General features: G+C 49.2%; 7 protein-coding genes across 7 annotated transcripts; 4 read left to right on the top strand and 3 right to left on the bottom strand.

Annotated features, from left to right (window-relative positions):
• Positions 1-445: 445 nt before the first annotated feature.
• Positions 446-2,185, bottom strand: LOC131284634 (zinc finger protein 107-like). The gene is made up of 4 exons (XM_058313497.1): positions 1,358-2,185; positions 938-1,288; positions 799-857; positions 446-736 (listed from the first exon to the last, which is right to left on the bottom strand). Exons 1-4 carry the CDS (start codon positions 2,183-2,185, stop codon positions 544-546), a joined length of 1,431 nt encoding a protein of 476 aa, XP_058169480.1. The 3' UTR covers positions 446-543.
• Positions 2,186-2,585: 400 nt separating this feature from the next.
• On the top strand, positions 2,586-7,004 carry LOC131286052 (trafficking protein particle complex subunit 10). The gene is made up of 3 exons (XM_058314914.1): positions 2,586-2,757; positions 2,835-6,014; positions 6,655-7,004. The coding sequence occupies exons 1-3, from the start codon at positions 2,733-2,735 to the stop codon at positions 6,888-6,890; spliced, it is 3,441 nt and encodes a 1,146-aa protein (XP_058170897.1). The 5' UTR covers positions 2,586-2,732; the 3' UTR covers positions 6,891-7,004.
• Positions 7,005-7,551: 547 nt separating this feature from the next.
• LOC131284633 (uncharacterized) lies at positions 7,552-8,092 on the top strand. Its single transcript, XM_058313496.1, has 2 exons — positions 7,552-7,818; positions 7,880-8,092. Exons 1-2 carry the CDS (start codon positions 7,552-7,554, stop codon positions 8,090-8,092), a joined length of 480 nt encoding a protein of 159 aa, XP_058169479.1.
• Positions 8,093-8,886: 794 nt separating this feature from the next.
• LOC131290047 (protein claret segregational) lies at positions 8,887-11,376 on the bottom strand. Its single transcript, XM_058319426.1, has 2 exons — positions 9,644-11,376; positions 8,887-9,567 (listed from the first exon to the last, which is right to left on the bottom strand). Exons 1-2 carry the CDS (start codon positions 11,264-11,266, stop codon positions 8,923-8,925), a joined length of 2,268 nt encoding a protein of 755 aa, XP_058175409.1. The 5' UTR covers positions 11,267-11,376; the 3' UTR covers positions 8,887-8,922.
• A 789-nt stretch (positions 11,377-12,165) lies between these two features.
• On the top strand, positions 12,166-13,402 carry LOC131287432 (mediator of RNA polymerase II transcription subunit 21). Its single transcript, XM_058316480.1, has 2 exons — positions 12,166-12,741; positions 12,821-13,402. The coding sequence occupies exons 1-2, from the start codon at positions 12,700-12,702 to the stop codon at positions 13,202-13,204; spliced, it is 426 nt and encodes a 141-aa protein (XP_058172463.1). The 5' UTR covers positions 12,166-12,699; the 3' UTR covers positions 13,205-13,402.
• Positions 13,403-15,275: 1,873 nt separating this feature from the next.
• LOC131289446 (histone-lysine N-methyltransferase SETD1) lies at positions 15,276-22,844 on the bottom strand. The gene is made up of 5 exons (XM_058318708.1): positions 22,729-22,844; positions 22,497-22,650; positions 22,051-22,318; positions 16,411-21,970; positions 15,276-15,892 (listed from the first exon to the last, which is right to left on the bottom strand). Exons 3-5 carry the CDS (start codon positions 22,314-22,316, stop codon positions 15,719-15,721), a joined length of 6,000 nt encoding a protein of 1,999 aa, XP_058174691.1. The 5' UTR covers positions 22,317-22,318; positions 22,497-22,650; positions 22,729-22,844; the 3' UTR covers positions 15,276-15,718.
• A 1,258-nt stretch (positions 22,845-24,102) lies between these two features.
• On the top strand, positions 24,103-24,775 carry LOC131287449 (cytochrome b-c1 complex subunit 6, mitochondrial). Its single transcript, XM_058316497.1, has 2 exons — positions 24,103-24,235; positions 24,316-24,775. Exons 1-2 carry the CDS (start codon positions 24,146-24,148, stop codon positions 24,487-24,489), a joined length of 264 nt encoding a protein of 87 aa, XP_058172480.1. The 5' UTR covers positions 24,103-24,145; the 3' UTR covers positions 24,490-24,775.
• The last annotated feature ends 22 nt before the right edge of the window (positions 24,776-24,797 follow it).

The following is a 24,797-nucleotide window of genomic DNA, read 5'->3' as shown; positions in this document are numbered from 1 at the left end:
CAACCTTAGTGCTCCTCAATTTGTTATTGTCGCACATGATTAAAAAGTTAACTGGTATACCGACAGAAGTAGAAGATTGACTTGGTAAGCTGCACTTCGATGGTCAGATGATATGAAAAAATTGGTTATATCCAGATGATTTGTATATTACTTCATTTTACGATTTCAACAACTTAGAACTAAGAGGCAAAAATGGAAAAGGAATAACATAAACAACTTCTTACCATATAAACAATTACAATTTAATTACTGATTTAGTTTTCTATGTAATGGTATTTGTTCGGTATGGTATATTTTTCTAGATTGGCGAAATTTATGTTCGCCAATAACTTTTTTTTTTTTTTAATTAGATTCGACAGAAAAACATTGATACAAAATAGGCAGAAAGATCCACGTGACTAATTCTGCTTCATTTGAAGTCATTAACCTCTTACCTCTATATTTTGAAATATATCGTCCGGAACCGGCGGGGCTTTTAAAGATTTTCTGTTTTCTAAACCCTTTGTGAACCAAACTGTGTCGTCTAGTTGTGATTTCATTTATTTACGTCCCAGCAATGTCAACCTGCATTGATTTCTCTAACTCTGTTTCGCTCGAAATACCATGTTCTACCTGCAAATGTTGTCTCAGCATCATCTTGCGGTCGGATCTTTTATCGCACAGTTTGCAAATGAATGTTCTGGCTGTTTTGCGCGTTATTCCTTTATGGCCATTCAAATGCGTTATCATGTTGTATCTGAAATTGGGATCATAAACGATGAGCTCGATACGATGTTAGCTTCTCGCTAGCAGACTTACCTTTGGGAAAACTTTTGTCCACACTCAGGACATTCGAATGGTTTTTCTCCCGAGTGTGTCTGAAAAGAAAAATAAAACACAGAAAAAATAGTACCACGTTTGGCGGGCGTTCTATATCCCTCTCGTTGTTCGAACTTACCCTCATGTGTCGCTTGAGATGCGAAGTTGATCGTAGCTCATAGCCACAAATTTCGCATTTCTTCGACCTGATATTGTGGTGCGCCAGCTGATGCATGTAGTAGGACGAGTAGTGGATGTAGCTTTTGTCACACAATTTACAACTGTATGCCGTCTTGCGCGTGTGAATAGCCATATGTCTGACGAGTGTTGCTTTTTGGTGGAACTCCTTCTGACATATCTTACATTTTATGGGTGCCCGGAAATGGGTTGAAAAATGATTGCATAGTGCGGCCCGCGTTTTTGCCAAGAAGCCACAGATTTTACATTTGTGTTGCCCATTCTCCATGGAATGTACAGTGTCCATATGCTCCTGCGAAATAAAAGAAGAAAAAACAGAGTAATCTAAACAGCTTTTAACAAGCATTCAACCTTTTCCAACCTTGAAAGATTCTTGAAAAGAGAAAAACTCGTCACAATAATAACACTCTCTTGACCGTTTAGTTTTAGCTGGCAGTTCTTCCAAACTTTCGATGTCCTCTTCATCAAGTTTTTCAATGATAAATGCTGCCGCCGGACCATCATCCGCTGTGTCATATTGAATATCGTCCGATTCCTCCATGATATCGCCGGTCTCATCCTGATAGGGCGACTGTAGAGATTCAATTGAAAGGTCAGGCTCATTCGTATCATCGCTGTCGTTTTCAACTTTCAAATGTTTATGTTCTTGCATTTCGCTTAGATTTTTAAACTGCTGTCCACATGCGTTACACTTCCAGCTAACTCCGGAAGACGGGGTTGATTCTTCAGCGTTAAGCTGTCCCTGCAAGAGTAATGTTGCACCACCCGCTTCTTCCGAACGAAGTGACTTTGGTTGCGGATCATCATTTTCTTTTTCAACTTTGTCGACTTCGCGCAAGGGAACTTGCGAGTCGCTGTCCATTTCTTCTTCGTATTCATAGTAATCCAGAACCTCCAAGTCCGGGGCAATTCCCAGTGGGCTGTTTTTCAAGAGATCCAGCAGTTCTTTCTGTATAATAAGTGCTTTCGTGTAAGCAGCATCGTAATCGTTCAGTTTCGCGTAGCACTCGTTGCAGGCAGCAGATTCGGCCATGTCGGTGCCCAACTCCGACAGATCATATTCGATGAAGCGTTCCATCAGCTGGTACACAGTTGTCCCCGAGAACTTGGTCTTGAGCGTCACTAGGTTGGGACGCAGGTTTGAACCACCGGCGCCACAAATTCCGCACTTTTTCTTCGCGAACTCCATCGTTCCACTGTTTTTAAACGCCGTTTTGTTTTGTTTACAACGAACATGACAACCGATGTACCAATAGGGCTTATTTCACTCACAGCACAACAGACTAGTGGTGGGGAACTGAATCCCTACCGGGAGTCGAATCTTTCGATTCAAAAGACGATATTTCGAGCTGCCAAGCGGTTAGGACATTTTTTTGGGACGATTTGCTCGAAATCGCCTAGCGGGACATCGGTTGATTCTGACAGGAAAATCGGTTTTTGACACCTGACCGCATCCGTTTTTTGGTATGGTACGCTTGATGTAGTCACGCGGTAAAAAATGTGCTGCAGAGCTACCGACCAGTTGGTAGGTTGCATCGTGTAAACAGGCTCACACATTTACTCGGGAGAAAGTGCAAGTAGAAATCAAAACAAGTGATCCTCCCATCGTGCAGGGTGTTAAAATGTGTTTAATTGTTCACTAGAAAATTCGCCACCACTAGTGGCGTCGAATTTTACGTTGTATCTCGGTACTGTGGATGTTTTTCAACGCCTCACGGCATTAGGAGCGGCCGAAAATGAACTGCAAACCTATACTGACGTGTAAGTAGGACGGCTTGGTCCCATTTTTTTTGGATGACCACGTAAACAATATACCCTTGCGTGCGTCCCTCTTCCAGATTCAGGCGATGTGCGTATTTTCAAAACACTGGAACCGCACATTGTCGCGGCCCTTCCATCCGACACGGCCGAATGGAAGCGGTCGTACGGGCGCCCGGTGAAGAATGTGCGTGTGGAAGCCACCTTTAAACCGTTCGATCAGACCGCGCTGGAAAAGTTCAAGGATGGGCGGTGGAACATTGTGGATCATCCCGTGCTGCATATCTACGTGACGGAGTGTAGCGACGTCGAGGCGTACCGGGGCTCGGTGAAGGAAGAAATCGACCAATGGCTCAAGGTGCTCAACAACTACAACGTCACGGACTGGATGATCCTGCTGTTGGAAACGTTGGATATGAAGAAGTCGAAAAACATACTCCCGCGCACGACCGTGCTCGACAAGATACGGCTCGATTTTGCATCGAAGAACGGCGACCGCTGTCTGTCGGTGCTGAATCCGGCCAAGTTTGAGATGAAAGCAACGGAATCGTTCCGCTGTCTGCTGCAGCGCATTCGTCACCTGATGCTGACCGGATACAACAAAACCATCGTAAAGTACGAGGAACTGATTCGTACGAACCGGGAGAATCGCATACAGGAGAACTGGAGTTTTATCGATTACTTTGTCCTGCAGGAGCAGCTGGCGTTCGTGCTGGAAATGCTCGGCCAGTACCCGGAGGCGCTGGTGCAGTACGACGAGCTGGATGCAATGTTCTCCCAATTTATCCTCAACACCGTGTTCGGGGAGAAGCAAAAGTGGCTGCACATATTCGAACAACCGCTGAACGCGTTCCACGGCATATCGCTGAATGCGGCTAAAATGCGTGAGACGCGCGAAAAGATCATCGCTGGCAACGTGACACTGCTCGAGTTCCGTTCGTATCTGTTCGAGCGGCAGTGCGTTCTGTTGGATGCGGCCGGAAAGCCGTGGGAAATCGCTGAAAGGTTGCTTCCGTTCCTGTTTTCTACGCTGCGTGAAATCGAAGCTCTTAAGCTGGACACACCCGAGGGAGCCATGGCCTGCTGGGAGTTTGTGTGCGCTCTCGAGGTGCTTAACCTGTGCGACAAGGTGCAGGAATCGAAGGATATCTACAAGTGCTCTCAATTTTCGGCACCCATCTGGAACCTGGCCAAAGAGAAACTGTACGGTCTCGGCAAACAGTGCGGGCTGCTGCCCGGGTTCGTGCCAACCTCCGAGCAGCTGCACACGGTTGTGCATCTTTCGGCCGGTATGGGCGATAGCTTACCCGAGCTGGGTAACGGTGGGGCGGGTCGGCTCGAGCCGGAGCTTGGCACCAAACAGGCGACTCACTCACCCGCACGTAAGCCGAAAAAATCGGCCACCGATACGCTAAAGGAAGCGCTCGGTTCGAATCAGGCATTCAGGAAGCTTTACCTCGAGCTGAGCGAGTTGGCGATCAGCACGTACAAGCACGTGTCCCGGTTGCGATCGGCCCGATTGGTGGGATTGGACCTGGGAAACTTCTACATCACCCTCAACGAACCGCAGAAAGCGGTCAACTTCTTCACGGACGTGTTGCGCGAACTGAAGACGGAAAATTGGCACTACCTGGCCAGCCAAACGCTGCTCGATCTGGCCTCGTGCTATCGCAAGATGGAGGACAACGTAAACTATACGAAAACGTGCAGTGCGATCGCTTGCTGTCCCGATCTGGAGCTACTCGTGCGCACGTTCTATTTCGACGAATTTAGTAAATCGCTAAGGACACTGCAGAACATCCGCAATATCGATATAAATGCGCTCAGCGTAATCAATACCCTGGAGGACCACTTCCGGGTGGTTTCCATAGAGCTGGACAGTGTTTCGATCGTGCAGGATGACTTCATCCTGGTGACGCTCGACCTAGAAAGTAACTTCCCCCGTGAGCTGATCGCTGACCAGGTACTACTGTCCTTCGAAATGAACGCCAAGCAAAGTCTCGACGCCACCCCGGCTGCGGTGGGTGTCCAAGGGACAAAAGATGTTGGCGCACAGCTCCCCATTATACTCCATCTCGACTACAAACAGGACAACACGCTAGCCGGATCATCGGTGGCGTGTGACAATCGCACGAAGCAACCGGTCCGTCGGAGTAGCAGCACGCGGCGCAAGATCTCCCCTACGCAGCGGTCGGACTTTACCCATTGTCTAGCGAGCGAGCAGAGGCTCATCCTGCAGCCCGGCCGTAACACGATCACGCTGAAAGCCAAAGCCACGCGCGTGGGAACGTGGAGCTTCCGGCAGCTGTCGGTGCAGGTAGAAACGGTAGAATTTCTCTCGGAATCACTCTCGGTGAAGCTGTCCAACTTCGAAACCATCACCAAAGCCTCCGTTGCGTCGTTGAACTTCGTCAATCTGGTGGCCGGCGTTGAGCAAGCGGTTGAGCTGATTATCTCCGCTGGAAGTTTTCGCTTTCCGAAGGATGCCACTGCCACGATGCGCTGCTCGAAGAACCTCAAAATGAGACTACCAGCCGGTGAGCAACGGGAGCAGCCGGCGTTCGAAAAGGAACTGATTGTTCCGTTGCTGAATTTTGCGCCGTTCGAAAAGCGCACGATCGCACTCGAGGCGATCTGTGAGCTGCCCGGCAAGCGGGAGGAACGTGCGATCGAGCAAAAGGTATCTCTGGCGGTGCCCTGGAGCCGGAACGAAATTTCCATCCCGCTGCACTTTATGCCCGCCCTAATTGCCTCCTGTCGGCTACACTCATCCGGGGCCCGCAAGTTCCTGCAGGTCGTGCTGAAGGGTGTCAGCGACTATCGGCTGATGTTGCGCGATGTGCGCATGACGTGCGCCGCCGAGGGCGTCACCATCATCGACATTAATCCGCCCGAGCAGCAGGAAACGGTCATGAGCAAAGCGCTCTCTATTTCGTACCTGTACGAGTTCCAGGTGGAGGCACTTAAAGCGGAAGCGGAGCTGCCCCTGGTGCAGGTGGTGTTTCAAATGCGCTTTGCCGACGCTGGGCTGCCAGAGGAACGACGCCACTACCTACCGTACAGCGTCACGTTCGACGTGATGGACTACACGACCCTGTTTACGATCTGCGCGAAGGTGGAACCGCAAGAGCTTTGCCGCGTGAACTCCGTCTGCCATCTGAATCTACGCATCACCAAAGTACATGACAATCCGTACGGCGATCTGATGTACGAGGTGCTGGCCGACCAGAACATGTGGGCCGTTGTTGGGCGTACGGCAGGTAGGTTTAAAACAATCCACCTGGAAAGTTTGTGCTGTGAATTGTTGAACGATCAAATCGACACTGTACCTTCACTTTTGGGAGCAACTGTATATACAGTATAAAGTACCATGTGGTACACCATCTAGTTCATCTGGAAATTTCTTGATACTGATCAAGTAGGCCTAGGTAATTATGACATATAGGGTTCAGGGCAGCTTGCAGACTTGTTTCACACGTAACTTTCTTGGAGTTTTCAATTTTGTTGCTAAATGGAAGAGTCAAGACAGGAAACTGGCGTTGAATTGAGGAAACGAATTCTTGCACTGTATAGCAAAGGATATTCAATACAAAAAGTTGGTGACATAGTTGGGCGAACACGTTCTACAGTCCAGCATGCTATCGGCAGATGGCGATACGAAAGAAGAATTAAGATTGACTATCGACGTACACTAAGCGAAAAAGTCTAGTAAGCCAAGTAGGCATGACCGAAGACGGTCATTACGCCAACGTTACGGTCGTTCATTTTAAAACCGCCGAAAACATTTTAAAATAAGATAAGGTTTACATGATCGGAACTAAGAAGTTGGTATAACAATAGCAAAACTAACATTCGTGTGCAACGTCTTCCCTACTATTCTTTTCAACTCTCCCCATCCAGGTGTCATTTCGATGGAGGAGGTCGAAAGCCACAGCATCACGCTGGATGTACTGCCGCTAACCGCCGGCTTCCTACCCCTGCCCAACATCCGCCTATCGAAGTACATCTCGGCGAACAAGTCGAAAAATGACACCCACTCCCGGCTGCAGCCGTTCCCGCCCGGTCAGATCTACAACTCGACCAAGAGCATGCAAATCCACGTCCTTGCCAGCACCAGCACCGACCAGCCCCAGTAATAATGGCCGAGTGGCCCACGTGCTTACGATATGATCGGTGGCAGGATGGTGTATGAAATACAATTTGCGCATCGTATTGTTATTATATTAAAAAGCTTCAACATGACGCATTCCAAACGCAAACCTACGTTACATTTGTTAAAAAATTTCTTACTTCGGATGCGGAAAGAAAAGATTCCTAAAGATAAGGCATCCGAACCGTACCGTATACTTTTTAGGAACCTGTTTGTTGACAGGCACCATTCAAAGAATATGATAAAGGTTTTATTCGTCATGTCGCCTATTTCGATGAAATTTTATTTTCTTTATTTTTTAGGAGAAAATAAAGAAAAATTTTGGGTGTGCCAAATGATAGATAATCGCTATCGCCAGATTATCGAGATTTTGACTCGAGCAACAGTCAAAAATAAAATTGCATTAAACACCTAGCCCAGTGGCAGGTTTCGTTGAAGTAGGGCATTATTCCTAGAAAACGATGAGATCACCCTTTTTATCTTATCGACTGTCCCAAATGCATCGAATGCACCAGACAAACCAAATTACGTTCGATTTCAGTTTCATACGGACATCCGAAAAAAGCAAACAGTGTCGCTCCCGATGACCTTAAGAGTGGTCTAGCCATCCCGTAGGGCACCAGTTGTTCCATTCGCTTCGCGATATCATGGCCGATCAGCCCGACAGTTCAATGCAAATGGTTAGTAGATCGGGCGAGGAAACAGAGGACAATAACTCACCCCGTCGCACCTCAGTGGACACCGGAAGGGAGGAAACGGACACGACCACGATCGACGTGAGCAGCATCGCCGGATTGATCACGATTTTAACGGTCAATCTACACCAGCTCGAATCGCTGGTGCAAGTGGGACCCGAGTTGGGTCCAAAGTTTTGGTTCAACATAGTCTTCATCATCATTTCCATCTTCTGCGTGGTATGTGTGACCAGGCCCGGTTTGCTGTATGTTCGTTCATTTTTCTCTTGCACTCTTTCAGTTCCCACTGATAGTCATACGAAAAATTCAGAGTGAAACGAAGCAACCCCCTTCTTCGTTACACCGAGGACTTTCTTTGGGGCTAACAATTGTCCTTTTTACCGTCAACCTGACGCTACAAATTTTTAACGACATAAGCGCCCAGTGTACGGTGCTGTTCAACCAGCAGTTACCGCCCGTTCCGCACCAACATTTGGTAAACAGTTCTGCTTAGCGGGGTTTGATAACCATTGACGATGGACACGCTTCAGGTGAGATGACCCACACGGGTAGTATTAACATACTGTTCAAATGCTTATATTCTTTTCCGTTACATTTCAAACCGCAACGGTAATGTCCAGCAGCGCCCGGCAGAGTCACGTTGGTCACGTTGTGATCCACAAATTGTCATTAAACTCATCACGATTCTTATCATCAACGGATGGCAGGTCGAAAGCTATATCAATGCACTAAACACATCGGACAAGTTTGTTGTCCTATGGATTTTGCTGGCTGTTGTTTCGCTTTCGATTTTGCTGGCCATGCTACGCATCGTCGCCAATATTGCAGTGCAGATTAGTCGCAGTGGACGCCGTTCGGTGCGTAACAAACCCCGCGGAAGAGTGCTGACGGTGTTGCATAAAATTGATGCTCATGTTTGGCCAGCCCTGTGCCTGCTGACCATCAACCTGGGGCTGCAGGTCTTCAGCACCATGTCGTTAATTTGCGAAAGGGACTTAAATTTACAACTCAAACCAGAGGGTTTGTAAAAAAAACACATTTATTGTACGGTTGGGATTTTCTTATGCTAAGCGCTAACCTTAGAATGTCTATTATTCGATATATAACGCTTGCCGTTTGACCTAACGATAAATGCTCTGAAAAATGTTTGCGACAGTCAAGTCTTGCAGTCGAATAAAATGTCCGTTCGTTTTGGCATGCTCGCGTGCTCGCTGTTTTGTTAGTATATAATGATTCGCTCGTTTTGTTTAAAAAAATATTCAGATATATGCTTAGCTTTGTTATTCAAATGTTTGCTCTATAAATTAACACAATAAACCCTTCCTAAACGACGCTAGAACTGTTCAGCACTTTGTTTTTTCGAACCTTTTGCATCTTGCACGAGTTCACCTGGGACGCGAAGCGCAACGATTTCACCGTCTCCGTGAAGCAGTCCTGGAACGGGGCCACGTTGACGAACATCAGCGTCTTCGAGTTACCGCCCAGGCTCGGCATCAGCAGATGCGTTAGCTTCGAATTCCGGTAGGGGATGTGTTCGTTGCGCTGCACCAGCGCCAAGATGACATTGCTCAGCTCGCTCAGCGACCGGTTGATGTTTTTCGTCTCGTCCATCCGGGTGCTCGTCTTTGGACTCTCCGAGCCTGCCAGATCGACCAGATTCACCGAACCGACACACGTTTCACCCTTGTCCTGGTGCGTACCGATAAGCGTGATTTTCGTGACCGCATGCGAACGCGAGGAACGCTCATTGCCGGCGGTGGCCGCCGTGGCCCGGTTCATCTTTGCGATCGCCATCAGCTGGTGTAACCGACCGGTCGAATCGACTGTCTCTTCGATGATGTTCGACACGTACACTTCGGTTTTGTTTTTCGCATTTGCCATCCGTATCTCCAGGTCCTTCGTCGTGCCGGATGTGTCCAGCAGGTCGTACAGGATCTCGTTGTAAATTTCAAGGAAGGTTACACGAATCTAAACAGAAAAAAAGCAAGATTAAGTTTATAAACACATCCAACCACTGGATCAAAGTAACGCATGACCCGCATACCTCATACTCCCAACCGAAGCGTTTGTAGTCGTTAATGGCATTGAAGATTAGGTCCACTGTTCGAGGGATTACTCCCAGATCCTCCGGCACACCGTCCATGGTGTACGTTTTACCACTTCCCGTTTGACCATAGGCAAAAATGCACACATTGTACCCATCCAGAGCCGACTGTATTAGGGGCGATACGTTGTCAAAAATGTCTTGCTGTGTAGTTCTCGGATGAAACACATGGTCAAAGCTGAAATCGATCCGCTTGTTGGTGCCATCCATCGCCGCCAGCTCGAGCGACTGTTCGTCCAGATACTTCCAGCCGCACTCGACCCTATGCAACTCCGAAGCGAGCGGGGGCCGCACGCGGCAAAACACCCGAATATTGCCACGCAAATCCATGACCATATTGTGCAAATCTTTCCGCTCGATGTTGGCCTGAAACAGCAGCTCCGCGTTCCGCTGGTTCGTGTACTGAAGGGTAACGTTCTCTTCCTCCAGGAAGGCTGACCGCTCCTCGAGCTCGCGGAGTTGTTTCTTGAGCTCACGGTTTTCTTCGTGGGTGGTGGTAAACTTTACCTTGTACTTGTCCAGTTCCGCCTCCGTGTCCTGCAGCGCCGCCGATAGCTTCTGGCTGGTCAGCTTGAGTTCGCGATTTTCTTCGCTGGTCGCTTTAAATTCACTTGTCACCGCCTGGTACTGGGTTTTTAACTCCTCTAGCTCGCTCACGCAATCCTGATACTGTTCCTGGAGCGATTCGCGGCTAGCGTGGTCTTCCGTAAGCTTTTCGTACTTTGCCTGCAGCGCCTTATGCTTCTCATGCAATTGAGCAAAACGTGCTTTGTAGTCGTACGGAGGGATGCGTTTCGTCATGGTTTTAGCAGTTCCGCTCGGTTTAGTTCCATTTGGGCCTCCGGTTTTAGAGCCAGTGGCTGCATTCGTTCCAACAATAGTTTTCGGCAATTGCATAGGTTTTCTCGCTGTTGCAGCGGGCGGGACTGAAACCGCCGGCTTCTGCGCTACGTTTCTTGCAACACCAACTGCCCCAACCCGTGCCGTATCAATCTTTGCCACCTTTGCCGGCCCATTGTAATTGCGCGAGATTGTAACAGCTGCCACCGGTTGTCGTTTGATTCCGGCCAACGGTTTCGGTCCGCTGGTGGACGACGAGGTTGTCGTTGATGAGGCCGTCGAAACGTTGGACTTCATCGCAATGTCGCAGGCAGAACGACTCCGGCGAAGATGATGGTGTTGAGAGGGGCCATTTTTGAATCCATCACCGTGCACCGATTTCACCAAATCACTGCTGGCCATCATAGCGATGGTGGCCGCACTGATGTTGACCGTTCGGGATGGAATCGTCCCCAGGTTGGTCACATATTTGGGCCGATGGAAGTCGGGTCGATTAAGATCAGTTGCCGACCGGCTGCGGCGAAGTTTGGCACGGTTTAGCACACCATTGCTTCGCTGCTCCGGTGATGCTGCACGTACCTTTGAGAACATGGTCGAGTTAGCGGATGGTAGATTAAGCAAATCTCTACTCAACGGTAGCCGGGCATTCCCGGGTAAGCTCATAGGGCCGGCCGGTTTTCTGAGGAACGACGGTTTCGGTATCTTGGAGTCCATTGTGAACATTTCACTTTGCTGGATCACTTGAGGCGTTAGCTTCCACTCTGTCTTTTCCGTCACAAACCTACCGTTTTGGTTAACACTCAATTAGTCACGTCTATGGAAGATAAAACGATACCAAAATATAGCTAATACGCCATTCACTGTGCTACTATGTTTAATTCGTGTGCCTACCTAGCTAATTTTTGCAACGAATCTTCACCAACACCGTTTGTTTTGCGTCTTTGACGTCGAGTGCAATCCAAGCTGGCGGTTTTCAGTTATTTCTGTCGTTGAAAAATTGAAATTGTTTTGAGTGTCCGCTTCGGGTACTCACGACTGACGGGAGCTCATGACGCGGGAATATTTCACGTCCTTTCAAATTTTTCAATACGTTAAATTAATTATGTGCTTAGCAGTGATCTGTTGAGTAATTTGTGTTTCAGCTGCCATAAGCTACAAAGTATCTTTGGTTTTCTATGAAAAATGTTGCATTATTTTGGCTTTTGCGAAAAATGGTTAATTCCTAAACGATGCGACTGTGAAGTATTGTAGTGGTGACCATAAACAGACTATTTTAAGATTTGTCAACAATTGTTGTCGATTCTGCCCAAAGTATGTATACATATCAAGGTCTCACTGGCTACGTTTGTCATGTCCGCCACCGCTATGTCAACGTAGTTAGTTTCATCACTACAAAAGTACTGTCGCAGTTAAGGTGCTTTTCAGAATTTCTTTTCAAGTTTATTTATTATGATTATGAACCCATTTAGAGCTATTTATTGTCACACATTGGAAAAGAACTTTATTGTTGGTGCGAGAGTTGTCACTTGACTTTAGCTCACACTTTACCTTGTAATGTATACATACCGTAACATCCTACCTCGCGAACGAGCGAGAAAGATAGAAAGCTCAGAAAGCAGATTCTCTGGTCAACACAGTTGTGTTCTAAAGCTGGTGAAAGTCAGGAACCGAAACGTACGCCAGATTGTGCGCTAGCTTCGCTTGCCCGGTCGTCCCCGGAGAGCCGCCGACTGTCGGATCCCGTCCGCGTTCGAAACGGTGCGAGACATCAAGACCTCAGGCAGCGCTATGCCTACTTGGTGATCTTGGCTGCGGGAACAAAAGCCATAATCCACCTTCTAGGAAAAGCAGTCCGGAACCGAAATCAACAACAAACACTTCTCCTCGTGCTCCGCGTCGTTATCAATTATTCGGCCACGCAAAAATTGATTGTATAGCATAGTCAATTCGCCTATCAACATCGTTGTTGGCGTACCGAGCGAGCGCAGCCAACGCGAATCGTTCATTTCTTCTTCCTACTCTCCGATCCAACTTCATCCGGTGCTGCGGGTTCCTCCGTTAGGATTAGTTTGTTTGCCTTCTTTGGTTTTCTTTTTTCCCCTTTTCTTTTCTTCAAAACCGTCGGAAAGCTGGATTATTCAATAGTCTTCGAAGCGATGGCTGACCGACTAACTCAGCTACAGGACACGGTGAATCAGGTGAACAACGATGGACGATCCGTTGTTAGCTGCAGTAGTACTGATGGCTTGTTGTGGTGTATTTTACCTTTTCTTCCAGCAAGCGGAACACTTTTGCAACAGCATCGGCATCCTCCAGCAGTGCTCGGTTCCGAGCAAGTTTGCCGGTTTTGAGCGTACCGGATCCCAAACGCCTCAACAGCAGGTGCAGCAGCAGCAGCCACCGGAGGACTTCCCGCAGCTATTCTCCACCCTGATCTCCCGATGCGCCAAAGACATTGACACCCTCATCGAATCTCTGCCCAGCGAGGAAAGCTCGATCGAGCTGCAGGTGCAGGCGTTGCAGCGGCTCGAAACCGAAAACAAAGAGTCGGCCGAAAAGCTGGAGGAGATCGTTCGGAAAGGTGAACTGCTGCTGGAGAAGATCCAGGCCGCCCTCAGTGATATCGCTCAGTCACAGCTGGACATGCAGTATTCGTCGTAAAATCGGTGTCGTGTTTCTCGGCTGGTCAGAGAAAAACAATTTGTTAATACGAAACGGGAATAATATCAACGGTTACCGGCAAAACCAGTGCGCCGTGCGTTTGTTAGATTTGTTCGCTAAAACGGCAACAAATTAAAGCCTACTTCAGGGAAGCAACGAGCAGATCGGATTTGGATATTTAGTCAATTGTACACCATTAAGGTAGAAGGCAAGCGAATCGTACTAGCGTGACCGGCAGGAGTTAAAGACAAAGCGAAGCAGCAAAATGGGAACTGGATACTTATGAAAGCCAAGAGAAAGACGACAGCGAAGACCACGACGGACAGTATGGGTGCACTGCTTGAGCTGCCCAAAATCAAAAATAACCCCTCACTCATAAAACCACCAACACTGGAGAAACGGATATTTTATTTCAGTTTGTTCATATATGTTCATTGATTTGTAATGTAAGTAAAATAAAGGATGGATTTATAAGTAAAAAATTACGTTCAGCAATGTCGTTCTTGAGGTTTTATAGGAGAGAAATCCTTAAATCCTGTTCATGTTGAACGATGTCTAGGCTTTAGATTAACATAAGCATTACATTTAAAACAGCATTTTCAATTCAATTTGGACACGTTTTACAGCGTGGTATTTAAATAATCGTCGTAAATTATCTGGATTATAGAAAAGCCTAGGAAAGCCGACGGCCGGGTACTCCAATACGCGACATATTGGCGAGCAGGGACATCGCGTTCATGAGGATAATATACCGCTATGCAAGAGACACCGGCTTGGTCCTATGATTCCCATCCCTTATTCCTCCCAAACCCTATCCCTTCCCCAGCTCAAGTTGTGTAATTTCGTACAGCCTTACATGTCCTGTGTCTAATTAGATCTGTCCCACGGAGACCAGACCGGTTTGTGGAGTCACATAGAGCAGGGAGTATCGCCGTACCATAGGTAGGCAGACTTGTGCGTTGTTGTCTGGGTTTTTTTCTGTTTTTTTTTCTGGTTCTTTTTCCTTTGGTTTTATCCGTAGGGTATTCGTAATTCGGCTGACCTGAAATAGGCGAGGGCAGAAGGAGCGCTGCCAGTGACAAAAGGCACAAATCAGCCGCCAAGAAGCTCCGCACCCGGTTCATACATACCCACCCCCGGATTCCCACACACCATCCCAGCAATAGAAAAATCGACGCACCTCATCACACCACATACTGCAATAGTAAATCAACACACACCAACCCCGCACACGAGTTATAACAACCGAGAAAGCCCGGGATAAGGCCCAACCGTAGGGAGGAAATGCCCTAAGAATAAAAAAGTATGTTAGAGCATGTTGGCTCTAACAATACGGCAACTTCCGTCATACCCCAATAAATAATAATAATAATAAAAGCCTAGGAAGGGGCTATATTTTTCCTCCAAGCCATTATTTTCAATGACCAATGAAGGGATAATTTGGGAAAATTAGGACTTTTTTATCCGCGACAGCCGAGCGGTAGCGCCGGTTAGAAAATAGGCCCATGAGCGCCGGGACTCACCAACTCGACGGCGTGGGTTCGAATCCCAACCGAGACCGGACCCTCCCCTGTATGAGAGGACTGACTATCCACGTACAACAGGGAAACAAGTCTCGTAAGCCCTTAACGGGCAGGCATGACCAAAAAGCTCGTTACGCCAAGAAGATGAAGGACTTTTTTTATAAAAGTATACAAGGGGCAACTATAAATGGACGTGCCCATATTGTGTTTGTTTACTTATATTTTACCGATTTAGTAGAAATTAAACGACATAATCCATTTGATCCTTAAAACACATAATTTCTCAACATTTTCACGGAGCAGAAATAGTACAACAAACCAACGTTTTAACCTGTCGATTGGAGTTCCTTTTCGTTTCTTTTAATAATTCGTATTTCATTAAAGTGTATTTTTTCTGTATCGACTATGCTCTATTGATCAAGATTAAATCTCCTATTTGTATGCCTTTTTTTTGACTTCCGCAACGTACGCAACGGATGGGGTGGTCTCCGGCCACAGAGGGATCTTCGATGGTTCCTGCTCACCCCTTTCCCCTTAATGGAGGGGAATTGTTTCCTCTTGCAAAAGAAGATTTATGCACTACGAGGACAATGAGAACAAAACACAACAATTCAACTAAAAAAAAAAGACTCTTGACGATACACCACCACAAAACTAACAACTATTCGTCGATGCGGATAGAACGATCACACTCGGAAGGAAAGAAAGGAGTACACTCGGACGGGCCAAGGTCTGCGCAACGGTAGCGGTGGCAGTGGTGGTAGTGAAGTTAATCAGGATGCTACTGGCCGGCGCCAGTAGTTGTATAATTTTAAATTATGACCAACTGCTACCATAAAAAAAGGAAAACTATTCATCTAAGAGACGGGAGTGATCTCGCGCTGTTGAGCATTTTTTCTAATGGAACAAATATATATACAAGCACGAATATGTACAGATGAAGAGAAGGTTCGTCCTCGGAAAGTGTATGTGTGTGTTGTGTGTGCGGTGTTTAGTTGAGCGTGCCTCGGCACCCGGGAGCACCGCACAGACAGGGAATCTTTTCGTCCTCCAGCGGAAACTTGTAATCGTACGTGATCTCCTCGTTCACGCCGATCGGTTGCTTCGAATAGATGACGATTTTCTTCTCCGACTCGATCGTGATAACCTTAGCGTAACAGTTGGGCTAAAAATGAAAGGTTGGAAAATTCAAGAAATTAATGGTATGCGTGGGTGTATGTGTGTATGTGTGTATGTATGTGTTAGTAATTTAAAAAAAAAAAACTCTTTTTTGAAATGGGGATTTGAGTTAAACAGATTGAGTTTAAAATCTCCGTTATGTGATTCGATTTCATGTTACTCTTTTAATTTTTTGATGAGATTAATTTATACCATCTTTCATCCATAATACATTCAGATTGATTTATGAATCTTTGAAGATTCGAATATCAAAACATCGATGGGTGTGGATGGACCAAAAAAAGGGAGTCTTCCCTTTTCATTTTAGTGACTTTATGGATCATGAATCTCTCATTCAATCATTTATGAATCTCAAAACCGAAACGAAGAGGCATTCAGATTCACTAATCTGAACCTGAATAACCCAACTCAAATTCGAATGCATATTAGGGATTCAAATCAAAATCGAAAAGGAGTTACAAAAAAATCGAAAAAAAGGTTCTCGGTGTGTGTGTGTGTACTTACATTACAGCTGTGGTTGATGAATCGCGCCAAATTGCCACATTTGGTCGCATCAATGATCGTCTCCATATCGATGCGGAACAGGTACGAGCTGCCGATGCCGATCGCCTCGTACTTGGTCTCGCGCAAGTCGGCCACCGACGGGCGCACCATCTGGCCGACGTACTCGATCACCATCTCGTCGGCGGCGATCGGTTCCATCGCGAACAGACCCCAATCGTGGATGGCCGATTTGGCGAACTTGAGCTGCTTCTTGCGGAACTTGAGCTGGTTGAACTTGAGCAGCTCCGACTCGGTGCTCGCTCCGAACGCGTTCAGCAGCCGGCGCTGGTTTGAGCGGGCTTCGCGCGAGATGCCCTGCATTTTGGCGACCGCCTTCGCCAGCTCCAGGTTGCTCAGGTGGTTTGCGGCCGCCGTCCCCTTCAGGTGGTGGTACTTGTACTTGGCCTTCTCGCGCGGATCGATCTTGTAGTAGCCCTCGGTGCGTGCGCATCCCGTCCGGTGCTGCTTGATGTCGGCCAGCGAGGAGCCACCGCCCGCTTTGTCCTTTTTGCGCCGCTTGGCCGAGTGCGGTGGCGGAGCGAGCAGGGCCGGCTCGAAGTTCCGGTTGGTCGTGCAGTGGTCGACCCAGTGCGTCGCGTTCAGCCAGTAGCTGCTCGCATCGTCTAGCAGCATCATGTCGTAGCTCTGCCGGATGTACCGGATGTCCTCGTTGTCGATACCGCGCGTAAGGAAATCGTACAGTATGGCCATCTCGGAGTGCATATCACGCTGCCGGTACTTCGGCACGGGCACAAACCGTTCCAGGGCGGCGCTGTCGGCCAACATCGCGTCCTGATCGACCGACACGTCAGACGGTCGCTTTTCTGGCCGTTTCCGTTCCTTGTCCTTGTGCGCCGCCGGTGGTGGCGGTTGCATCACAGCCAGTTCGGTTCGCTTCGGCTCTTCGCCCGCCGCCGCGATCGGGACCGACGCCTCTTTGCCGCCCTCGGTGTTGTTATTCGTGTAGCCATGATCGTGCGCCAGAGCTCTATGCTCCGTGGAGGGTGCGTATTTGTTTTGCGTCGGTGTCGATGAATCCGACTGCTGGTGGGGCGACGAGGAAGACGGCGAGGCAGACGGGGGTAGCGAGTAGCAGTGGTCAAGCGCAACCTGACTGGCCTGGCTGGAGCTACCGTCCGAGGAAGCCGGCGATGCCTTCGATGCACGACGAACCTCTTCGCTGAAGAAATCATTCGATGATGTCCCGGTCGCCATGGGCTGATTTGCCGCCTGGTGCTCGTAGAACCCATCATCGTGGTGGTGGGCTGCCGTCGTTCCAGACCCGGACCCATTGAGCCCATCTTTGGCCCCTTTCCGAGCGCCCTTCGGTGCCTTCGGTGCCTTCCCTCCGGTGGCCTTCCTTTTCCTACCTGCCGTTGGAGACGGCGACGGTTCGCTCTTGGGCTGACTTCCATCGATGGCTGCCGCCATTGCCGCCGACGCATCGTCTGCGTGCACCATCGGGAACATCGACGATAGTGGATCCTTACGCAACTCGCCCAAACTGGCCCCAGGAGTGGGTGGCGGCTGCGAGAGATTCGGCGTGTGCGGTTCTTCCAGACTAGACATTTTGCTGCTCGTGAACGCCAGGCTCTTGACTCGGTCGCCGATTGTCGTCGGGGGTATAGCCTTATCCAGGGCTGCCATATCGGAAGGCGGAACAGTTGACGCCGCGGCTGCTGCTGCTGCTGCTGCTGCAGCAGATTTCTCCCCGGCCGTCTTACGAGTAGCCTTCTCTTTGGCCAGCTTCTCCAGCTCCTCCTGGTACTCCTGCTCGACCTGCTGCAGATATTCGGCCTTCCGGCGTCGCTTTTCCTGGTACTCACGCTCCTCGTCCGAATCACTGTAGATCCGGTCGGACACGATACCGTACGACGAGGACGAATGATTCTGTTGGCTTGTAGCGCCGATTTTGTTGTTGTTATTACTAGCCGTCACCGGCGTTCCGCCTTCCGCCGGAACCGTCGGTGATGATTCACGTCGGCCCGGTGTGGGCGGTGGACGGGTAGGGGTGGTTTCGTCATCGTCATCCTCCCTCAGCAGCATATCATCACCGGAGCTCGGCGAGAAATCTTCGTGCAGTTCCTGCAACGAAAGCCGGGGAAGTTGCGAAGGATCGATAACTGCTGGGGGCGGCTTCTTTTCCACCGGGCTGGAACTCCGACTGCGACTTCTTCGCTTCTCCGTCGACACGGAGGGTAGGCGCTCCCGTTTCCGCGGCGAACTGGTCATCATCTCGTCCGAATCGGAATCGGAGTAGATTTTACCGACTTTACTGCTGGACTCTTTCAGGCGACGCGCGGATCCTCCCAATCCGGGTGAAACGGTAGCCCCCGGAGGACGATGCTTAACCACGATCTCCCGATTACTGTCCGAGTCGGAATAGATACGATTTTCACGCTCACGTCGCTCCCGCGCCCGCTTGGCACTGTAACCAACGACGACGTCCGCGTCAGACAGCGATCCGGACTCGAGACTGTCATCGGAATCGCTCGCACTGGAGTCCTCGTCCTCTTCACTGCTGGACGTAAACGACGATACACTGGGCATTCGCTTATCGCTCGATCGAGAGGCGGATCTCAGCACGCCCGCAACACCCGAGACGACAGACGGAGTGGATGCAGCAGCAGAACCACCTTCCGCAATCGCACCCTTCGACGGAGAGCGGGCTGCAGTACTGGCGGAGGTGCTGGTGAGTCCACTCGACGATTCCTTTTCCGAATCCGAACCCCGCACCATGTCCTCCTGGTCGCTCTTGCGCGAATCCTCGTCCTGCGGCACCGGACTCGGTTGTTTCCGTATGCGCCGGAAGCTGGGCATCTTCGGAATGGTCGCGCGCAAACCAAGACCCACAAACCCACCACTGTTGCTGTCCAAGTTGTCATAGCTTTGACTCAGCAGCTGATTAATGTCAGGGGCTTTGTCCAGTTTGACCACTGCGGCCCCGATGGTCGTGGTCGTTGCACCGCTTCCAATCCCCGCCAGCCCCGATAGCGACGATGAGGAGGAGGAGGTAGGCTCCAACATTCCGGCGACACCGCTCTTACCGCCTTCCCCTCCGAGCTTACTCTTGCGTTCCTCCTCGTCCCACCAGGCTTCGTACTTCTTGAAGGCGGTGTTTTCGATCATCTTTTTGTTGAAATCCTTCTTGAGTATCTGCTTCAATTCGGCCACCACACGATCGACCACCGAATCGATCGCGATTTCGTACTGGTTTCGCTTTGCCCCACGGCTCCCCCGGTAGTCCTTCGCACTCGAGCCGAGCGCATCGTGATGGCCATCGTCAAACGAACCGGACCCCTTTTTCCCACCGGAAGGGTAGTACATTCCGGTGGCCGCACCGGGGATACCGTACGCATTGAACAGTGGGGTGCCTGGGAACCCGGTCGGGTAGCCACCATGGTGATAGTAGCCCGAGCCGGAGCTCGTTGCCACTGCCGCCTGCTGTTGGCCATAGCTGTAGTAACCTCCCGGTCCGGTTGGATACAGATAGGAAAAGCTTCCTCCACCAGGTGCCCCGCCCGGAGGTTCCGCTGGTGGTTCCGATGGCGGTGGTGGAGCTGGTGGCGCTGGATCACTCGGTAGTGGTGGTGGTGGTGGTGCTGCCGGCTGAAGAAGTATGCCCGTCTTCGAATCCTCCGAACCTTCGATTAAGCTGGTGGACGGCTTCTCATCATAGTCATCTTCCTCATCCTTCGCCAGGATCTCGTCGTCGCTGGACGAAATATCGCTAGCGCCTTCCTCTTTGAACGTTTCCAGCTTTGGCTCACGTTTCACTGGTTTTGTTTCGATCGGTTCTGGCGGTGCCTCCGCCTCCTCCGGTGGAGGCGGTGGTAAAGCGGGTTCGGCAGGCGGTTGTGGTGGACTTGGTGGCCTTCCGATGTCCATCGGCGGCTGATCCAGCTCTTCCACTTCTTCCTTCACCACTGGGGTCGCCGGCGCTGCTGGAACGGGCGGCTCTTCGATGACGGCCGCCGGTTCGCTCTGCTTTCGATTTTCTTCCTCTTCGTCATCGCTGAGCTGCAAAAACGAGGCCGCACCGAAGGTTTTCTCCTTGAAGAGTAGCGCTATCCGAGTGTCTAGATCGAGAGTGCTGCCACTGTCATCGTCCGTCGGAGTGGTGGTCGATTTTATCGGTTTCGACGGATCATCGGATGTTGACGATGATGATGCGGGCAACGGCGGAGCTGGCGGTTGGGAGGCAGGTGCTTTCGTGCCAGTATTCGAGGGAGCCGCTTCCGTATCCCACAATTCGCCATCGTCCATGATCGTCCTACTGTTGTTGCTGCCACTCGGAATAGGCGGTGGTACTGGTGGTGGCTTCTTGGCCGGTTCGTCCCACAGCTCTTCCGGTGGGGGAGGTGGTGGCAGCGGTTGCGGTTGCGGGGCACCCCATTTGGACGATGACGGAGGTGGTGGTGCTCCGAAACTTCCTCCCTCGCCCGGTGGATAACCGTACATGCCATAGTCCGAACCACCCGGGTACGACGAGGAGGAATAATAATCGTATCCTCCATCGTATCGAGCGCTAGTGCCCGCATATCCGTCTCCGGGTTCGCCGTACCACGATTCACGATAACCTTTGCCACGAATCTTTTTCGAGTCCCACTCACGCTCGCGATATTCGTGATCACGCATTCGATCTCGCTCACGCGGTCTGTCACGATCCCGATGCCTTCGCTGATCCCACTCACGTTCGCGATAGCTGTCCCTGTCTCGATCCCGGTCACGTTCATGGTACCGATGGTCACGGTCCTTTTCACGATCGCGCTCTCCCCTCAACCGTTCACCCCCCTTGTGGTGGTGATGGTGATGCTTACGGTCCTTTTCCTCGTAGTACTTGGTTCCACCACTCCGGCTTTCATCTTCCCAGTCATCGTAATGGCTTCGAGCCGCGGGTTTTTCCTTGCTGTAGTAAGTCGAGTCCTGGCTGTTACCCGCACTTCCCGACAGATCAGCATCCCAAAGTTCCGTATCATCACCAAGAGTTGCTCCGTGCGCTTTCTTATCCCACGGTTCGGGAGTATTGGGCTCCGGAGGAGCCTTACGATACTGCATCGGTTTCAACGTTTGTGCTCGCGATTCCGGTATGGACGGAGGTGGTGGTTTCGTGGCCAGATGATGATTCGAAGCACTAACGCCGGGTGGTAACGGGGGTGCAGGTAGCTGCTGCTGCTGCTGGGGCGGTGGTGGCGGCTTCTTTTCGGATGTTTTTTCCTCCAACAACCGCTTGCAGTGTTCACCGAATGCATCCTTGAACACGTTCAACACTTTGCCCATCACGGAGGTGCCGTTAAACTTTTCCACGCACAAACGCGCCGAACGTACGTTCTCGAACACTATTCGCGCCAACCCGAGATGCTTGTTCGAGACGGGATGGTAGTAGATATACAGCTCCGTGTACGTGCCACATTTGGTCAGCATTTCGGAAAGGAACGGCTTGTCGATGTTGTCATTGAGGTTCGTAATCGTGATCTCTATTGCCGGTGGTTCACCCACGTAATGTTGATCTATTTTAAACCTGTATCGCCATGATTAAAAAACAAAAACAATTTAGGGGGCAATCAACATACAACAATTCGTATTCTGCAATGTTCAAACCTTGGCACCGGAATATCGAGCGGTTCCCCTCGGGATCGTATCCGTCGGCTGCGTGGATCGCGAGGAATAACCGGCGGATGGGATGGATCGCCCGGGACAACTCCATCGTATCGATATACCTTCGCTGCACCGCGGTGGAGAAACGGATCCGCTAGCAGCTTGAAGTTACGGGCCGTTTTTTGCAACGACAGACTGTTCAACGCCGCTGCCGATCCCGGTGTCAGTGGAGCACTTGGCATTGCGCCACTTTCCATCGTTCCGTTCATTGCTGCCAATCGAACAACAGAACACAATTAATTCGGGGTCGAAAACTGATTTGTTTATCGTTTCTTTTCTGACAGCTGCGTGCAGCATCCTAACCTCAACTAAGCAGCCCCCCATCAAATGTCAAACAGCGAGGTCCGCGAAAAATCGAAAGATTACCTTTGGGACACTGAAAATGTTACCTTTTAGTTTTGTTGAAGAGGGAGTGCGATAACGAAATTGCTTTCACTCGATATCCCAGCCGTGTTTACGACGGTCGAAAGGCTTCCGAGGGTCCGGAAACCAGTCCTAGTACAGAACAAACATTGGCCATATCAAAACAACCACTCTGCAGTGCTGTAATGAATGAAAGGGATAATTTAGAAAAGTTCGCAGCGCTGCTTGTTCAACCACTGTTGCTACAGTTGTACTTACTCGCCAATTTGCGACCGAACGAAGCAGTTATATTGTACTGTGACGAAATACACGCTTTTCGCCCTTAAATTGGAAATATTTACAGAGCAGCCTCACGAACAACAGTAAGCTTTGCTACGCTAATCGCCTACTGTAGTGTTGGTAGAATCGAGATTTGGAAGACTTGAAGATTCGATCCCTAGACAGATTCCAAAGATTCGAATCCCATCCCAGATCCGAATCCCAGATGATTAGATTGGGATTCGAATCAGATTTGATTTATTTGGGATTCATATCAGATTTGATTTGTTTGGGACTCCATTTGATCCCAATCTATTTGAATATGGTATGACTCGATCTAGACACGAGGTGAGTTCAATTAGTCTCGTTCAGTTTACTCGAATCGGGCGCTGATTAGGATCGATTGGATAAAGGTAAAGATAGATAAAGGTTTTTGTACGATTTAACTTAGATTCGAAAAACATTCATGAACCTATTTTTAACAAAGAAATAGAGTAGAACGGATACGAATACGGAGTGACAATTATTCAAATCAGCACCTGATTTACATTTTTACCGGATTTTGAATAAAACTATCACTCTACATTCATAATCTTCATAGACAATGTTATATACAAAAATAACTGTAACCGCTTTTCAATGCCTGCGAGGAACATCCCGGTTGACAAAAATTCAAATTTTTTGCAGCTCATGTAGTTACAGCAATTTTTTCCATGGCAGATTGCTAGGATTCTTGCTGGAACTACATGATAGCAGCAAAAATTTAAATTTCTGTCAACCAGGAACGTTTCCTTACGATAGTATATTTTTATGATCAACAGAACTGCTAACAACGGTGAAGCTCACATCGAAAATGTGTGGCATGTTTTTATTGCGGAAAAAGCGAGTTTTCAGTTGTGATGGGGATTGAGATTAGAATAAACAATTTCCAGACTAGCACTGAATGGTTTCTATCGTATCGCTACTGTTTGGTGGATTGGGATTCGGATTTGGGGATTCGATGTACCCACCACTAGAACAAAGCTGCAGCGCGCCAACAAGCTTCAGAAACCTTGTTCACAGACTGAAATCCCGTAACTTAACAACGTGCAATGTTTTTCATAGGGATCTCTGCAGTATTTTCACTGGTCGCTCTTCTGCCAAAACGGCGAGGCCTGTCTGTTCTGGTAACCAGAAAAGTCAACGAGTTATATCATCACCAGACTGTAACTACTTTTGTTAAATTTTAGCAAATTGTTCGGTAGAATGTCCTTGCTGATTTAAAAATATGCAAGCCCCTGCCATGCCGTTCAACTAGCCTATAATTTGCGTTGCAACAATCCAGATCATTCGTTAGCTTACGTGAGTTTTCCCTCTATGTTATTACAGCTTCTCTCGGTGACATCGTAGTGACCCGCACGCTACCAATCGACCGACCATGGCTGCTAGGAAATGGTTCTCGTCCTTCTTTCCATCCGTAAAGGCTCAGGAGGAGGAAGATATAGTCGACCCACAGACGGTGCTGCGGGTAAGTGCTTTTTTGAAACATTGTCGGCTGCCCAACAACGTCAGGCGTTGTGATCAAACTCTTCCGTTTGTTCTTTGCAGGAAAAGTGCGCCCAGCAAGGACATACTACCCAGCTGTGGGAAAAATACCAGGCCTGCAATGATCGTGTAGGCAGCCGTTCCCAAACGACCGAGACCTGTGTCGAAGAACTGTTCGATTACCTGCACGAACTGGATCACTGCGTAACGAAGTCCCTGTTCTCAAAGCTTAAGTAAATGGATGTACCGAGAAGGACATAGGGCAATTTTGCAATGAGGCGTTATCCCTAGGGGTACTAGTTGGTTTAGCTACACCACCCGGTCTGCCAGCAAACGACCCAAGATGTAAATTTGCCTATGGCACGGCAAGTACCAACAAACAACAGCTTATAAAGTTTACTCCACCAAAAACAGAACGCCTCATCGAATTTGGTTTTGTGTTCCAGTATGTTGGAATTAGTGAATAAAATTGAGTTTTGAAAACTAACGCCCTCTCGCATTAGTTGCCGACGTTAAAATATAAGCACGCGTGTTGAATCGTATTT

The sequence above is a fragment of the Anopheles ziemanni genome, chromosome 3 (assembly GCF_943734765.1).
Source record: "Anopheles ziemanni chromosome 3, idAnoZiCoDA_A2_x.2, whole genome shotgun sequence".
NCBI classification, from domain to species: Eukaryota; Metazoa; Arthropoda; class Insecta; order Diptera; family Culicidae; genus Anopheles; species Anopheles ziemanni.
This window is presented reverse-complemented; position numbering and strand designations above follow the sequence as displayed.